The 17,778-nt window shown below is 49.7% G+C and overlaps 1 protein-coding gene across 11 annotated transcripts in view; it reads right to left on the bottom strand.

Annotated features, from left to right (window-relative positions):
• SSH1 (slingshot protein phosphatase 1) overlaps nucleotides 1–17,778 on the bottom strand; it is a 68,214-nt gene that overhangs the window by 32,281 nt on the left and 18,155 nt on the right. For 8 of the 11 annotated variants that reach the window (XR_016387519.1, XR_016387520.1, XR_016387518.1 and 5 more), the window contains 3 exons: nucleotides 7,240–7,343; nucleotides 3,580–3,644; nucleotides 3,013–3,134 (listed from right to left, as the gene is read on the bottom strand). Coding sequence is in view for 6 of the 11 variants with exons in the window: in XM_089894605.1 (XP_089750731.1) it covers nucleotides 3,013–3,134; nucleotides 3,580–3,644; nucleotides 7,240–7,343 (291 nt within the window). In the remaining 5 variants the exon portion in view is untranslated. Of the gene's footprint in view, nucleotides 1–2,229; nucleotides 2,329–3,012; nucleotides 3,135–3,560; nucleotides 3,645–7,239; nucleotides 7,344–17,778 lie in introns of those variants that run through there. The other 3 variants (XM_089894609.1, XM_022551047.2, XM_089894608.1) reach the window with 3 other exon arrangements.

Genomic DNA, 17,778 nt, shown 5'->3' with positions numbered 1-17,778 from the left:
AGTGCAGAGATGGGGAAGAGCCTGGTGAGAGCTACACACGGTGGGCAGAAGGCCACGGAAGACTTCCGCTCAGGGTCTCAACCTGGAGTCAAGAGTGCAGACCAGAGACCAGGACACGACTGTTAGAACTGTGCCAATTCCATCACGTCCCCTTATCTGTTATTGCTGTGAGTCTCCACTAGCCCTGTAGTGAGTGACAGTGAGATTTTTACAGTGAAGGAGGGTCTGTGGGTTTACATATATATGGGAAGTGGGGACGGGACACGTGGTCAGGGAAACTGGGTCTTTTTAGAGGAAGCACAGCCCTGAAGGATAAAACGGGTGGGTGGGGGTACCTCTAGGGGAAGGAAGCGGTCCCCGGTCCCCAGGGCCGGTGCGGCAGGGACAGAGAAGCGGGCGGGGCCTGCGCGGGGGCTGGAGGTGTAGGAAGGAGACAGGCCTGTCCTTTACGGGCTGCAGAACACTAACAAGTGGAGGACGGTGTTCGTGCTCACAGCACCCACGGTGTTCCCGAATCTGAAACAAAATAACCCCAGATGGCCCCTGCAGGGGAGCTGCTCTGATCCCCAGAGGAATCATGTGTAGATGTGACTCCAAGGGAGAACCCGTGAGCCCGCTGTGGCTGGCGTCATTCCCATGCTCTCTCCTGACACTGCATTTGGACTCCCTCTCCTTGCGGGGAGTCCTTTTGGGGGCACCTCATCTCTCTCTTTTTTTGAATAAGGAAACAAAATCTCATGGCAGGAATTTAGAAAAACAAATGTATCATGCTCTCAGCAGGCCAAAGGCTTCTGTAAGGACAAGGGCTTTGTTTTCAAGCTGGAGATGGATAAAAGCGCCCAGTTCCCGGCCCCTATGCCTGGGCGTGGGGGACGCTGCATCCGGTCCGACAACAGGAAGGTCCATGTGGTTCCCGTTCACCCTCTGAAGCCCCTTCACCCACCTCCCCAACACAGGAGACCAGCACTGGCCTTGGAGCTGGCGCCTGCGCTTGGGCTGTGGCACAGGCTGGGACAGCGGAGGGGACGCTGGCCTGAGCGCAGTGTGCAGCAGAGGCGAGAGGACCCAGGGAGCGGGGACACGCTGAGAACTGAGGCTGGTGCCCAGCGGGCAGAGGAGGGGCAGGGCGCGTCAGAGAGTGGGTGAGAATGAGCACGTGGGCCTGTGTGTAAAGAACGGTCTCAGGGTGCTCGTGTGTCTAACCTCCGTCCATCTAGACTGTGAGCTCCAGGGGAGCAGAGGCCGGTCTCTCCCACCGATGTAGCCCCCATGCCTGGCAGGGCACCTGGCAGGACACCTGGCACACTGAAAGCGTGTGCGAACAAGGGCACGCAACGTGACGGTATGAACAGATTGGTGAACGAGGGGGCACAGGGGACAACGAATGGGAAGGGAATGAGTGGGTCTACACCACAGGTCTACAATAAAAACCCAATTGTGAGTCCCAGCTCTGTTACTAGGACGGCCTTGGTGTAACCACTCCAGCCTCTTGGGCTTCTGACTCCTTGTTTGTAAAACGTGAGTCATAGGACCGCCTACCCCACGGGGCAAGATGCTTATGAAGCATCGGGTTAACTGCTCTGCGCTCTCTGAGCAAAGCCACAGAGATGACTTGGATGGGGCGGGGGGCAGCCTCCTATGAGGCCCTGGTGGCTCGGGCTGAGACGATGGGCACATTCTCCAGGGAGGCAGCTTTCAGCTCAGGGCCAGAGAGCATTGCTGGGATGGATGACACACGGTGGGGGAAGTCCTGCCCCCAAAGGCCCTCAGAAAGGCCGGCCAGCCACTCCAAGAACAAACATAACCGTAACACCGTTGAACGTCTCTTTGCCTCATGACCAACGGATGGAGCCCCAGCCATTTCTGAGGGCACCTGCCTGGGAGCATCCCAACCTGGAGCCCGGAGCCCTCTGGTCTCCAAGGGGCTCCTCGGAGTTCACCCCTTAAAGCACGTCCTGACACAAATCCTTCCAGATCCAGACTTCCCCACCAGCTGAGGCTCCGGGCGCCAGCTTGGACTCATGTCCCTAAGTGAGCTGCAGAAACTCACTCAGAATGCTCCTATGTACTGGGAACGAGGTCATAAAGGAAACACCTTCCCTTTTAGTTCATTTACTTGTGACAAGCAATGGAGTCCTGGCCACGAGTGTGGAACGAACCCCACACTTCCCCATCACTGGGCCCATCACCCCAGGTTCTGGTGATGGTTCCCTCCCTCCCTGAGCTTACCGGCTCTTTGAGGCCGAGAACCGTGGTTACTGTTGCTTCTCTGTTTTCCTGGGCTGAGCCTATTGCCTCATACACAGGAGAAGGCAAATGAATGGTTTGCTTAATGAACGAGAAAATTAATGAATGATGACTAAAGGGCGTCTACTTTAATCCAGTTTTAACAAATTCAGGTTCTGCAATGAGCTCACTCGCATTAACTTATCCTAGATGTAAGGAGAGTCGTGCACCTTCATTTCGCACACATAACAGGGTCTATGATATAACTAACTTGGCCTCCAGTTATTGGGAAATTCCAAACCTCTCCTCAAGCCTCTGACCCAGGACCCAGCAACAAGTACTTGGGAATCCACGGGATATTAATACTGCATAAGGCGCTCGATACAACGCCGATCAATCACATACTTCTATATGGGATGGTCGGCCTGGAGGGTGCCTTCCTGCTTTACCTGGCTGACTCTTGCTTGTCCTGGGGTGTTCGCCACAGCTGTCACCTCCTTCAGGAAGCCCTCCTGGTTAAGGTGCCCTCCTCTAGGGCACCCCTGATAGGACCCAGGGTTAAATCTCTAAGCACAGTGCAGACCCTGAGCTCTCTGAGAGCAGAGACTGGACTTAGCACAGCACTCGGCACACAAGAGCTAAAATCAGGGGCTCCACCGTTCCCAGTGCCTGATCACCCCATCACCTACCATCACCCGCCCCCGTGGATGTGGGACCCTGAAAACCTTCTTCCAGAAGCAACTCTTGCCCCCATAAGAGAAAGGAGCCGCCGTCCATCAGACTCACCTTTCCTTACTGGAAAAGTCGACTCCCAGCAGGATACTCTCCTCCGTGTCCTGGCGCCCGCTGCTGTCCACCACCACCATGTAGCGGGCCCGCTCAGCCCAGGCGCTCTCCAAGCGCACGGCCTAGACAGGCAGAGATGCTCTTACTGGCCTGCCTTGCCAGATGGTCACCCCTTTCCTTCACCAATCCAAGACCAAAGACTTTTGTTTCTACCTTTCCCCCGTGAGTTTAGGAATTTAGATGAAAACTCCTAGGTCTCATTTATATCCCCAGCATGAGGGATGGTACCTGGCTCAGAGGAGACCCCCAAAGTTTGTTAAAGGGGTTAACAAATAAATTCCAGTGAATGATGATTCCAGCTTAGCACAGACTGACCCAGAGACCTGACACCCCCTTTGTCTGCACCTCTGGGTACCGAGGAGCAGAGCGGGCTTTGGCTTTTGAGAACGGTTTGGGAGAACTTGCTCTGATGTAAGAGCCCCACCCCCCCAAGCCCCTGCTCGTCAATAAGTCCCTACCAAATTTCACAATTAAAAATTAAAACTTGCCACTCGCGTCTCTTCTTACCAGCTTGATTCTATCTTCACAACGCAGAAGGTTGATCATTACTTGAAGATGTTGAGGCAGGTCCCCTGTTGGATCAATGAAGAAAGTTTAAAAAAGGTCACCCACCCACTTTCTAGGCAGGATAGGTTAGAATAGGCTGATTCCGAGGGTCTGAAAGAAGACCTGGACTTCTCTTAGTCCACTCCTGAATGTTCTGCATGAGGATGGGTGAGACAGTTTATTGCCACGTTTTTAAAAGTTGCTTTTATTTTCTGAAATAATTGCAATACGGGTTGCATATTGAAAATCTGAAAATGCAGACAAGTCTAGAGGAGAAATGTTATTAAATTCAGGCAAACATGACTTTGCGGCGGGGTGGGGGGGCAGCAGAAACTATAGACACAGCTGAAGACAGGGATTTGCTAAGGGTTGGTCTGAAGGAAAAAGGACTGGGGGTCATTTCCTGCTTTCAACTCCTACATTTTCCGTAAGAGAGAGACATGACTTCTACAACCAGGAGGGGAAATGTTTAAGTGACTCCATAGCGAGCAGGTACGTGCTGGGTACCCAGAGACATAATTTGATTAAACAGCAATGTCATTTTTTTCTTGCTAAAAATTATGTACTCGTTTTTTGTACCTCCTTGGTTATTTAAAAGAGGCAGTAATGGGGCTTCCCTGGTGGCGCAGTGGTTGAGAGTCCGCCTGCCGATGCAGGGGACGCGGGTTCGTGCCCCGGTCCGGGAAGTTCCCACATGCCGCGGAGCGGCTGGGCCCGTGAGCCATGGCCGCTGAGCCTGCGTGTCCGGAGCCTGTGCTCCGCAATGGGAGAGGCCACGGCAGTGAAAGGCCCGCGTAGCACAAAAAAAAAAAAAAAAAGAGGCAGTAATCCAGAGTCAGCTTTTGAACATCTCTGAGCGGCCCCAGGGTCCCAGGGGTGCCTCTGGGCTATAGGGACGGGAGGAAAGGTTCTCTGAGGCAGTGAGTCTCCACAGCTACGCAGGATCCACCTCACCGAAGAAGGGCTGTGTGTCCCAGGCACAGGGGCCCCCGTACCTGAGCTTCGTAACTAGCAAGTAGCGAGGGTGGTTCCAGTGCCACTTTTTTCCTAGCTTATGTGTATTTCAAAAAAAAAGTGTCTGCATGGGGTTCTTTCTGAAGAAATGGTTCATCTGTAAAGATGCTGATCTAGAAGAAAGTGCAGGGAGTAACTCATAGAAAATCCATATTCATTTCAATTTATGCAACACCCTGAAGAAAGAGAATTATCTTTAAAAAAAAAAAAATTACCCTATAGATCACAATTAGAACCCCAGAGGAATCAATCCATTGGATGGGTTCCTTTTGCAAAAGCGTCCTTTGAATTTTAGGGGAGATTGACAAATGATGTCCAAATGGTACTTCCTGCCTCAGAGAGGAATCAGGTCGTTGAAAACGTGCCCCCTCGTCTGTTCTCTTACAGGATCCCACAGTGGAAGACACCCTACACTGGCACCACGTCCTACGAGGGACGACTTGGAAGTAACGGTCCCTGTTCCCATCTTGTCCCCGACAGCACCCTCACCTGTCATGTCACCAGCGTGATTGGGATGGCACACAACCACCATGGCTGGTTCTGGGCCCACCTGGGCCCCACCCCCACCCCCACGAGCCACTCCGAATCGCAGCAGCGCACAGACGAAAGCAGAAACCAACCCCTTAACTGATGAGTGGGCTCAGTGAAAGGGACGTTTTCCACACAGTGGGACTGTCTGCTGAGATGTGCAATTGCTGACAGAGAAAAATCCCAACCCCGGCCTGGTAGCCACACACAGTCTCTACGTTCACGTGTTCAGTAAGCACTTGCAAAAAAAAAAAAAGGCAGAGAATGTGAGCCTAAAGCATAGGTCAGCCCTGGAAAGAGTGAGGCTCAGCCTGACTGGACTGCCTGACATGAGCTGAATTACTTGCCATGGACAGAGTTAACCCTCCACTGTACTCGGCTCGGCATGGGGGTTCGCTTAGGGGACTGTGGGTCATCCAGGGGACTTGACGTGAAGTCTAGTCTGTGCCTGCCCCAGGGTCGTCTACTGAGCATCTGTGGACAGTGGGCGCCCCCCGTCTTTTGGAGTTCACCAGCCCTCCTAGACCCTAGGGCAGAAGAGCCAACACACTAGGCTTCCTTCCTACTCTTGTGTACATGCCAGAGATGTGCCAACCAGCAGGACTTAGGGTTTTTACACGACGGTTTTGCAGTCACTTTCCCCAGGCTCACACACAGTACGAAAATATTCTTTGAATTAGAGGAAGGAGACATTTCATACTTAGGGAACAAAGCTGAGCACTGGCTTTGTTTACGGGTTATGGTTAAGACACAAGCAACAGTTACACTCTTAACAGGGCAGAACCGTTAGCAAACTCAAGAACAAAGGTTCTGTTTATAGTGGTATTGTACCAGCAGTCACCGTAGCAATAACTACAGCAATGTATGCTGAGCACCTAAGAGAGGGTAAGTCCGTTTATGTGCGTAAATTTTAAATTCCATGACGTCTGAGTTACCAATATTTGATGCTCGTTGTAAAGATTAGGAAACCGAGGCTTAGAAGTTGACTATGAAGGTTCTGTACAGCTGTAGAACTGGGATCAGAAGCCAGGTCTGCCTGGCTCCAAAGCAAATATTCTTTCCATGAAACACACTGCCTCCTTGGGCAGGAAGATTGTTTCCTTAGCTTAAAACAGACCTAAATCTTGATTATAAACATCAGTATGTGAAAATATTGACTGAGCCTTCGTGTTTGCTATAAAATGCAAGACAGGAAATTCTAACCTAAGCACTCAGCTCCCAAATGAGGCTGGATGACTTGAGGTGAGACAAACAAGAAGATCCAAGTGACAAAAATAACTGGCCCCAACTGCTAGCTGCTTTGACCTGCCATTGTTCTGAAAAGGCAGAGGCCTTTCCAGCTCCTACTCCGACACGTGCTGCCCGTTCAAGAAGTTCCTGCAGAGGCTCCCCACCAGCTACAAAGATCCACTTGTACGCAAGTGTTTCCTGAACTCCTCTCTCCAAACTGCCTTCAGGTTCAGAGTCAAGTCACCTAAGAAAACCAGTCTTGTTACTTCGCAGGCATCTCTTATTTGCTTCCTTTTGGACCTCAATTAATACTCAGTTTGATCCCCACTTTATCACTTCTGTCTACTTCCAAAAAAACAAACCCACCGTTAAAGAATAAAGACTTCCCACCCCTGTACATGCCCAAGGCTCGTAAAGAAATTCCCCAAATGAGAGTTTTCCAAAAGCTCAGAGAAATGATGGACTAGGCATCTAGGACCCCAGGGTGGTTATTTTCAAGGGGACTACATCTGCCTATAAGGCGTTCTGGTGCATTTGTTAAAAAGTCATCCTGTAACTTAAAATCTGCAGTTAACTGATACACTGAGTAGGAAATCTTTATATCCAAACAGAAAGCTGCTGACCTTCTTACGTAGACACCGTGGCCAAAGGGTTGCTGGCTCCCGGTGCCATCTGGAAAACGTGCGTGGCCTGCTCAAGAGCGTCTACCTGCACCTGTCATTACAAACCTGTGCTCCACTATTTCCCTGGCCTTGAAAACCAGCAAAGTGCTCACCACCAGTAATGGAGGGATCCTCTGTGGCCCAGAAAATAAGTCCCAGGGTAAGAGCGTCAATTTAGAGCCATCACCTGCATGCTTGTGGGGATGCTGAAGACTCCGCTGGCCTTGAGGGCTGCTTCCCTGTTGTAAGAAGAGGGCTGCTCCTTTCACCATGAAAAAACTCTCACTTAAGCTGCAGGGGAAAAAACCAGAGCGCAGTTAGGCTGGAATTCACAGAGGAGAATGGGCAGAGACATGCTGCAGAGGAAAGGCTGGAGAGTGGCAATGTAAAATGCAAATGGGATAAAATAGCTTCTATAGTAATTTCACACCATACTCCCCCCAAACCTTTGCTACAAGCCTGCTGCTGGAGAGTTTACGTGATAAAATAATGCTTCGGCTAAAACACCCAAGGTTCTCCGTGGGCTCCTCCAGAGCTAGGAGCCCCATCCTGCAGGATGCTGTAAAGGGACCGCTCTGTAATACGACATCTTCTAAAAATAGAGACCAACTCTCTGATGAGCAGAGGGTGGCTCCCTTTCTGAATCTTTCGTACTCTTGCTGTTGATCTTTGCTTCTAACTCTCTGAACTTTTAACAACCTCACTGCTTCTTGGTGTCTTCCCTTTACAGAATACAAGGAAGATGAAATCAACTTTCACTATTTGTTTGCATCTTAAGAAAAGTGGGTGGCTATTGACCAGTTTAACTTAGTCAAGCTTGCTGTGTGGAAAACCTGTAGAAAATCTCAAGTTGACCCAATGAATTTCTCAGCAGAATGAATCTTTGGTCTTTGTTATTTTAATAAAAGCAATCACATTTATATTCAACATATAATTTTTAAAATTACAATAAAAAATTTCACTTTCACGATTTGGCTACCAAAACAAAATCTTTATCTTATGCAGAAATTAAGACTGTGTAAACCAATGGACTATATTAACTATTAATTGCCACGAATTATTTAAAAATAACATCATCTCTGAAAGCTACACATAAGATACACCAAAATTAAGTGTTTTTTTTTCTGTGGGGGGAGGGTTGTACCACCTATAATTATCTTCTATTTCTTAGCATCTTCCAAAATTACTATATTGAGCAAATATTAACTTTTATAAATGATTTTTTAATTTTCAAAGTAATATAAAACATGTACTATACTTTACAATGCAAAAACATTTCACGTTTATTAATTTTGTGAAAGAAGATCACAGTTCAAATTATAGGGAACTATACAAATCATTCATTCTCTCTTCAGCAACCAATAAACAATTTGATTTGAAAAAAAAATCTCTAAGTAACAGGAGTGCTATTTTTTTTTAATAGAAAGCAAAGCAATTCCTGACAGAAACACAAGGACATTTTCTGTAATATAAAACAGCAAAATCACCACTGCCCCAGACAGCTAATGTAGGTAGTTAAACACTCTCATCCTGGAATAAAAAACTCAGCTAAGTCTAAAATACAACCCTAGGAGCTAAGAAAACTCACCACACGGACTAGCATTTAAGTCAGCAGCTCCTGGAACTGAAAAATGGTTGTCTTCCATACTATGAAGTCCACAATAAAATCTGTTCATTTTTCTGGTTAAATTCTCACTGGCTAAAAATCATGACGGCTCAAATACCAAATATGAAGGTTTCAGTTCTGCCCCTCTCATCCAGGCCTTTGAGTTACGGACAACTTGGCTTTCTCTCCTTCCTAAAGGCAACGCTTTACATATGGACAGCACTTCTGCATCTACCATCATGCATGTACTGCCAAGTCATCCTTTCCACTCTGTGAGTCCCGTATCTGTGCTGCAAGTTTCAAGTGGTGAGGAGCCCAGGACTATAAATAATGGAAGAAACGAGAAGCATCCTTTCTGTGAGTCTCACTTACCCACGGGAGACAAAAAGCTCTTTAGCATCCATTGGCCAACAGAAAATCCAGGTTGTCTAGTTTTAGCAAATTGCAGACTTACCCAACACTTTTCCACCCCCGAAACTTATCACCCACTCCTTCCTTAAAACCCTACAACTGAGTTTGTTTTCAGAACTATGCTGTTTTAGATAGACACGGATCACTTACTACCTATTCTCATCACTGTCTAAAAGACTCCAAAACACATGAAACTTCAAACAACAATCAGTTCATCGAAGCAGCTGGGGAAAAAAATCTTTGCAAGGCATCATCAACCTCTTTTTGTTCATGAGTTTAAAAAAAAAAAAAAAGGAAAAAAAAAATCCATACTGACCAGAAACCTGAGCCCTCTGGAAACAGCCAGCCATTGACGGTGACCTTTGCCTTGGAAATCATGGGCAAAAATTCCCCTTGGTTTCCCTTACATTTCCTTGGGGAAAAAAAAAAAAAAAAGGAACAATGCAAAAGCATAGGCTGGTTTTATCCCGTGATCACTTACAAGGCCAGTTGTTCCTCAGTGTTCCTGAGGCCAATACAGAATCACAGCCTCCCAGCTACACGTGAAGTCAGGGGGCTGTGTGGACGGGGGCCCTGAACACTGTGCCTCTGTCCTCCTCCCGAAATTAGTCACAGGCATTTACTGTAAAGAGGAGATTTGAAGCTGCAGGGAAGCTCAGAGAACAACACATCATCCCAAGCCCGTGAGATGGTCCTGCATCTGCAGAGACAGTAAGCAGATACAGCACGAGGAAAACCTCACTGGATGACTCTCGGAGGCGAGAGGCCACAGAGCACGGCAGTCATGGGACTTGGGAAAACGAGACACAGATATTCTTTATGACCCTGTTTCCCGTCTTCTGCTCTGAGCTCACTCTGGGCCCAGAGCCTCCTGCGCCCTGTGGGCGGCTGACGTGAACACTCTCTCCCGGCCAGGGGCCAGGGCTCTGATACGAGAGGCGCAGAACCCGATTCAATCCATCAGTCTCAAGACACCCTGCCGGGGAAGGAAGTCCCTTACGAAATCCATTTCGGGGTTGAGGGTGGGAGGCACTCGTACTTTACTAGGTTCTGGGGACAAGGAAGCCAACTCACAAACCACCCATCCCAACTATGGAGAAATCAGCCTTCTGCCCAAAGATGCTGGTGCCCTGAAGAGAGCGACTAAAGCTCCAGGAGGTCAGACCCAGGCAAACAAAATGGAAAAGTCCTGACGGCGGATTAAGAACAAGTTCAGCCCCTGGCCTCCCTCCTCCATCCTCACCGCTTTTATCTCCACAATACAGATATGTCTCAGACCCCGGTTTTAGGAGATGACACGGGCTCATAATTTCTGCAGGGCACTGCAGACAGACAGGATCCTCCAGGAAACCCCAGCCCTCAGAGCAGCAACAGTCAGTGTCATCCAGAAACCAAGACACGGCAGGGGCGGGGGGGGGGGGTGGGCAGAAATCAGCGGTGGCGATACTTACTAACTTGGGCTGGAAACCTCTGAAGAGCAGAAGTAGGGAGCTGGCTGGCTGGAGGTGCAGACGTCAGTACAACAGAAAAGGTCCGGGACTGCCGTGGTCACATCATGAACTGAACTGCCCCCAGCCCCTGCCTTTCCCACCCTCCAGAGAAGGATAAGCGTCTGAAGAAGAGGCTGGACGGAGCCGTCCAGGGAAGCAGAGTCCCCGTCCCGATGGCGTTCCCACCCAGATGGCAAATGGCTCTGGTGGAACTCTCGTCCTTCCCTGATATTTGGGTTTAAAAAGGCCCTTGTCCCTACACATCCTGATGAAAGAGGGCCATTCACAGGGAGCAAAACAGCTGAAGTTCCTCTAATCACTTTACTCCTACAGCTTTGCAGTGGGCCTTGGGAATGAGCAGCAGGGTGTGTATTAGAAACCGCGAGGAAAAACAGCTGGTGGCCCAGTAACCCGCCCCGAGCCATGAGGACCCCATCCTTGTTCAAACCGTCACATATCACCATCCATTCACCCAAAAGTGACCGTGGGCAGCGACCACCGTTAGTTATTGGGTGTTTTCACAAGCACCGTTTCGTTCTGGAAATCCTTCGGTCGTGCTAATCACTCCTGGAGGAGGCAAATCTGGGGTGTGGGGGATGGCATTCCAGGTAGAGGTCGGGAGGTGCTCTGAGAACCTCAAACAAGGGGCGCAGGGCGGGCTGCAGCGGGAAGGCAGGTGCGGGCCCCGGAGGGTGTGGGCCAGGACCCCGAAACCCACCCAGTAGGAGCAGCTGGAAATAAAGTAAGCGTGCAACCAACCACAGTGCAGGGCAGGATGGGATGAGTCCCCTGCCAAAGGAACCCTGTAGGGCTGGGGAAAGGAAATGTCTAAGTGATGGGTTCTGGAACATTCTGTGAAGGAAGGGCACTTCTTCACAGAGTAGACTGTGAAGGAGTAGACTTCTGGGAGGGCCTCGTCTGGAAGGTTCTCCCAGCTCCCAAATTATCGATTAATCCTCACACAAGGGGATTAAGTGAAACATACACTACGATTATGCTTATTTTGCAGTTGAGGAAACTTCAGCTGCAGGAGCGTAATCTTTACAAGATGGGATGAGACCCACTTCTCTCGGGCCCACGCCCACCTTCTTAACCCCTGGAACGCCCTCACCCCTGCCCGTCCAGAGTGAGAATCAGAGCGGAGACCCTGCAGCCAACTCTGCCCTGCCTGCCCTGACGGCCGAGCTCAGCATCACCAAGGAGTAAGGACAGGACCCATCCCCAGTCCTCCTTCCCAGCACGTGAATGCATCAGAGGCACGGGAAAGATGCAGGGAAACATCCTCAGAGAGAGAAGACTGGGCATCAGCCCCCGGGGGGCAAGCAGCAGGGCTGCCACCATCACAGTAATGGGACAGGACACATCAATCGGTCCTTCTGGACTGAATGGGGATCCTGGGGGGCTGGAGGGGGGGGGAGCAGCACAGCCATGCTGGTCAAGAAGCTGCTTCTCAGCAAGAGCACCACCACTGCCCGAGTGCCCACCACGTGGTAGAGGCTGTGCCACCCCGTCTAATTCCCAAGCTCTGCGGGGAAGGCCTTCTTTTCCTCTCTGAAAAATGAAGGAAGCCAGTCCAGCTCCTGAAAGCGTCCCGGGGAGAGCCTGGGCAACCTCATTTTCAACCAAGGCCCCTGGTGACTCTGGTGCACATGGAAGTTCTAAGAAAATACAAGGCACTGGTCTGGGAATCCATATTTCTGGGTTCTAATGCTTGGTCTATTATGGGTATGTTCTGATATTCACTTACAGGGCTCTCTGTCCATTCATTCGAATAGCCAAATATTTGCAGACTAAGGAGAACCACGCTAAGCCAAGCCTTAAGGGATGGGTCTATGTTTGGGCAGTTTGGATGTGTGCCAGGCCACTTAGAAACATAATTCCTTGAAGAAGGGAAACATCAGGTGCAGAAACATCACACTACAGAATATGACACTAACGCTCCTCATTTCCAACTCTCGCCATACATCGGAAGAACCTAGGAAACTTTTCCTTCTTTTTTTTTTTTTTCTTTGCGGTACGCGGGCCTCTCACTGTTGTGGCCTCTCCCGTTGCGGAGCACAGGCTCCAGACGCGCAGGTTCAACAGCCATGGCTCACGGGCCCAGCCGCTCCGCGGCATGTGGGATCTTCCCGGACCGGGGCACGAACCCGTGTCCCCTGCATCGGCAGGCGGACTCCCAACCACTGCGCCACCAGGGAAGCCCGAAACTTTTAAAACACATTCACGTCCAGGTCTAACGTCAGACAATTCTAGTTCGGAAGGTCTGTAACAAGTCTTCAGCATCTGCTTTTATAAAAGTCCCGGAAACTGTCCCGACGCACATCCAGGGCTAAGAACCCCTGAACTTAACAGTAACAGAAGACACAGAGGAAACTGGCTCCCCTTGTGGCCTTCGTAAGAGTACCTTACACACAGTAGGTACACGATAAATGTTTCTGCTGGTGGAAGATAACACCAATAAAAACGTGTGGTCCTCTCGGAAGGAGATTCCCACAATCAGGTGCAATGTAGGGAGGTCACACTAGGTCAAAAAAACAAAATAATACCCTCCTTGGAAGCAGCAAAACAGGTTAGCAGATAATTGCACGTGCCCTTCTTCTACCAATACTTTCAGACTCACAGGTGCTCCTGCCCTTGAAAGGCAGCCCTGCATTGCAGTCATCTGAGGTGACAATCATAATGAGGGATCAGACCTCTGATAAGCTCTGCTGTTGACAAAGCACTCTGGCTAACGTCAGCCTATTTGATCTTCATGAAGCTCTCCCATGCAGGCTGAGCAGGCATTGTTATACTCATTTTATAGATGACGAAACAGGAAGTTATTAACCGGTTATGATTTTAGGATTTCTGATGCTACCTCTTGCAAAAAAAAAAAAAACCCCAGAGAAAATGAGCATAAAAGTATAGGCTCGGGCTTCCCTGGTGGTGCAGTGGTTGAGAGTCCGGTTGAGAGTTCGTGCCCCGGTCCGGGAAGATCCCACATGCCGCTGAGCGGTTGGGCCCGTAAGCCATGGCCGCTGAGCCTGCGCGTCCGGAGCCTGTGCTCCGCAACGGGAGAGGCCACAAGAGTGAGAGGCCCGCGTACCACAAAAAAAAAAAAAAAAAAGTATAAGCTCAAAAAAAGGTTGAAATTAAGACAACATTGTAAATCAACTATACTTCAAAAAAAAAGATTCAAATTGACTGGCCTGGTTGAAACGAACTGAACTATTGATATTTTTGCATGGATACAATTAACTCTCGATCGCACTCAGCTCTGCCCAGTGATTACTGAGTAGACTGGTTTGTCCAGTGGGCTTGACGATAATTCAAGAAAAAAATGGAATGCATATAAAGTTGTCACTACAGAAAAGGTGGTGCCCGTGAACACTCCCAAGAGGAGGTTCCATTAATTCCATCTAGGTTAAATACTGACTGTGCCCCTACCGTGCCTGGTCAGTGCTAAACCCTGGGAGTTCAAAGTGAAACGGAAACGGTTTCTGCCCCGGAGCAACAGCACAGTCTAGTGGGTCAGACAGACGCAGGACAGTACCTGCAATGTAGCGCAGCAGGTCCCACGATGCAGGGATGTATAAGGTGCCATATATGCACACGCACGCACACACACACACACACACACACACACACACACACACAGGAGGGAGGGATGCCCAGCCCAGCCGGGGGGTCCAGGGAGATCTCCCTGAAATACCACCAAGCTGGGCCTCGAAGGACCTGTAAACAGGGACAAAGAGAGCAAGGAGCAGGAGAGTAGGAAGATTCTGCTACACGTGCCATCCAGGGAACAGGGGAGGAGGATCTGGTCTCTGTGGTAATAGGTTCCACTGAGAATTCATAAATGTCTATTCAGGTTTATAAGTCAGTTCCTTATAAGTCTGGTTAGCATGAGTTGGTTTCTCAGAACTTGATCATCCCTGGGTGAACTAATACTCCAGTTTCAGAACGTGCAAAGCTAAGAATCAAACCCTGGGTGAGTGGTTGAGCCAGGAGTGCTCAGCACCCGAAGGCCTAGTAGCCACTCATCGAGGGTTATTTTAAGTAAGTCAACGATACCTCCAATCCGAATGGGGCTTCATAATTTACAGAGAGCTTGTCCCTACGTTTCTTCACTTAATTCTTACAGTGCCACTTTTCTGATGAAAGAACCAAAACAGAGAAGATAGACGACGTGTCTGCCGTCGTACGGCCCATAAGGGGCCGGACGAGATAGACAGGCTTCAAGTTCAGGGCTCTTCCTGTAGAATCCCGAGGTCAGATGGCAGGACGGTGTGACCTGCAGCCACAGGAGCAGCAGGTAGAGCTGGATGGATGCAAGTCTACCTTAAAACCACTCCTGGCGATGGTTTAGATGGATCCAGAACCCCCTTCCTACCAAAATGAAGTTTGTAAAGATGCAAAGGAGACGGAAGACCTGTACACGGAGTAAGGTAAGCGGCCTGCAGGTGGAGACGGAAAACTCTCTTCACTGTTCTCCCATGGGTGCCTCCCTCATTTTCAACTCAAGTTCAAAAGTCACAAAGACCCCGGGCTGTGCCGAGGCCTTATTTTTATTTTGTCCTTTACGGGGCATTCAGCAAGGCCTTGTCCCATATGCCACTCTTCGGGGCCTAAGCAAACAACTCACCTGACACACTGATCAGCTAGAGCCCCCCAAAAGCTCCCCTCCACACAGGATGCTGACAACAGGGAAACTCCAGCTCTGCAGGGCCTTATACTTAGGGAATGGGGTCACTGGCAAGAAATGCTGGCAGGGCTTGTTACAGATGTCTTTGCTGCTGGGCATGTATTGTTTGGCTAGAAGGCGTAGGCTTCTCTCAGAGAGAAGGAATGTCCAGAAGTATTTTGGACAGTAAGAGACATTCTCTGCAGCCAGCTACACAGCACTCCTTCCTACCAATGGGTAGGAGCAAGCAGCTGAATATACCAACAAGCTCGCAGAATCGGGACTTGCCCCCCCCACACACCCCGGAAAAGCGAGACAGCAAATAACACACCTTGGATTGGCTTCACAAACCTTGGGATAGCTCCCCGATGGCCCCCAAGAGCCCTCAGGCCCCGTCTGTGGAAGCCGGAGCCGGTGTTATCTTCCCGAGAGCGTCTGGTACACCGGCATCTAAGCCCCCTTCGTGAGCACAGAGGGAGAAAGGCCACCCTGTGCAGGAAACGCAATGGCAGCAGAGGCGACCTAGCCAGCCAGAAACAACAGGCACACGAAGGAAATGTTTTTGAAATAACTCAAAAATTCCAAGAACGAATTGTGTCAACTGTCCCCGGTTCTCGGCCCTTTCTTTGGGATGCAGCCCATCCCATATTCATGGATCGCCAAGTCCTAACCTTTCCAGGGCGCCCTTTCCTTTCCAGTCCCCCAGCCCCGTAAGCCATGCCACATCCCCTCACTGTGTGCCCGGCTCTGTGCTTGGTCCTCAGGGTCCCTGCAGGGCAATGCTTTCCAAGACAAAAGACATCTTCTCCACCTGTGCCGTTCAATACGGCAGCCACCGGCCATAGAGGCCTATGTTCTGAACACTCGAAATGCGATGAGTGTGACTGATGAGCTGAATTTGTCATTTTATTTGATTTTAATTCAATTTGAATTAGCCACGTGCAGCTACCAGCTATGATATGGGACAGCACAGCTGTACCGGGAGCTTGCAGCCTAATGAGAGTCAGGGCAGAGAACAGAGGACCCCGTGCCTTAGCTCCCAGCCACTGCTCTTGTTACATTACGTCCCAGCTCCAGAACTTCCAATGATGCGGCATCATCTATAAAACCCAGAGTCCTTGTGCTTGCTTTGTACGGCAGCCAGTTAGCCACGCCATGTCACTAACTAAATTTCAGTCATCCGGCACTCTCGGACCTCAGGGAGCTTCTAATGCAATCAGCGAAAGTGATTTATAATAAAGAGCTTCCTTGTATCAGCTCTTACACTATTCCTCCCACACTCCATGCGATCTCTGCTCCATCCCCGTCCATGTCATTGTCATCATCAACTCTTCTACTCTGGGTCTCTAGCACAGTCTCCTCTCTCCTGATTGCCTCCCCACGTCCCGTCCACCTTCCAACGTTCACGCCTTCTCCAGGAAGCCCTCCCTCACCACCCTAGCTGCAAGCCATGCTCTTCCCTTTCGACATGTTACAGCACCTTCTCTCACCGTGCTGGTGAAGAAACTGAGGCTCAGAGGGTAAGTCACTCATCCAAGGTCATATACTTAGAAAGGGATAGGAACCCAAGGCCCCAAACTATGTTCCTGGCCCTATTTACCTACTAACTGGTGGCGATGTTATCTTCACACCAGTATATTTTAACTTCACGATGGGACTCCAGGGCCAGGACACGTAATTTTTTAAGTCTCCCTCCCTGCCTGACATATAACAGAGTCGATACTCAGAAGTAAATACTCATAAACTGGCCGAGCTGTACCCTTCTCCAGCCTCAAAGCATTTTGTGACTAACTCACCTTGGTCATCTCTGAGCAGCTGCAACAGTGGGTGCTCAGCACACACAGGATGAACAGAGCAGATAAGACTCACAGATAACAGAGAACAAACCAGTGGTTACCAGTGGGGAGACGGGCGGAGGGAGGGGCAATATAAGGGCAGGGGATCAAGCGGTACAAACTAGCACGTTATGCAATAAGCTGCAAAGATATACAGTACGACACAGGGAACGTAGCCAATAGTTTTTAAAACTATAAATGGAGTACAACCTTTAAAAATTGTGAATCACTATATTGTAACCTGTAACTTATATTATACATCAACTATACTTCAATAAAAAAATAAAGGGCTTCCCTGGTGGAGCAGTGGTTGGGAGTCCGCCTGCCGATGCAGGGGACACGGGTTCGTGCCCCGGTCCGGGAAGATCCCACATGCCGCGGAGCGGCTGGGCCCGTGAGCCACGGCCGCTGAGCCTGCGCGTCCGGAGCCTGTGCTCCGCAACGGGAGAGGCCACAACAGTGAGAGGCCCGCGTACCAGAAAAAATAAAAAATAAAAAATAAAAAAATAAATTAAAAAGATGCCCTATTACTCAACTAAAACATGTAACCTGGGAAAATAGTTCTCAAGCTTCAATCAATTATCAGACACCTCTAACTAAGCATTACAACCTCTGGAAAAAACAGAAGACTCACTGCATAAATGCAGTTACAGTCAGGTCCTCTTGGCAGCCAAGTGTTTCAAACAACACAACTAAGTCCTCCTCATCACTGGAGTCCTGA

Source organism: Delphinapterus leucas, chromosome 14, assembly GCF_059928025.1.
Source record: "Delphinapterus leucas isolate spDelLeu-1000000601 "Yukka" chromosome 14, BTC_Dleu_Yukka2, whole genome shotgun sequence".
In the NCBI taxonomy this organism is placed as follows: Eukaryota; Metazoa; Chordata; class Mammalia; order Artiodactyla; family Monodontidae; genus Delphinapterus; species Delphinapterus leucas.
Note: the sequence above shows the minus strand (reverse complement) of the source record. Positions and strands in the feature narration are given on the sequence as shown.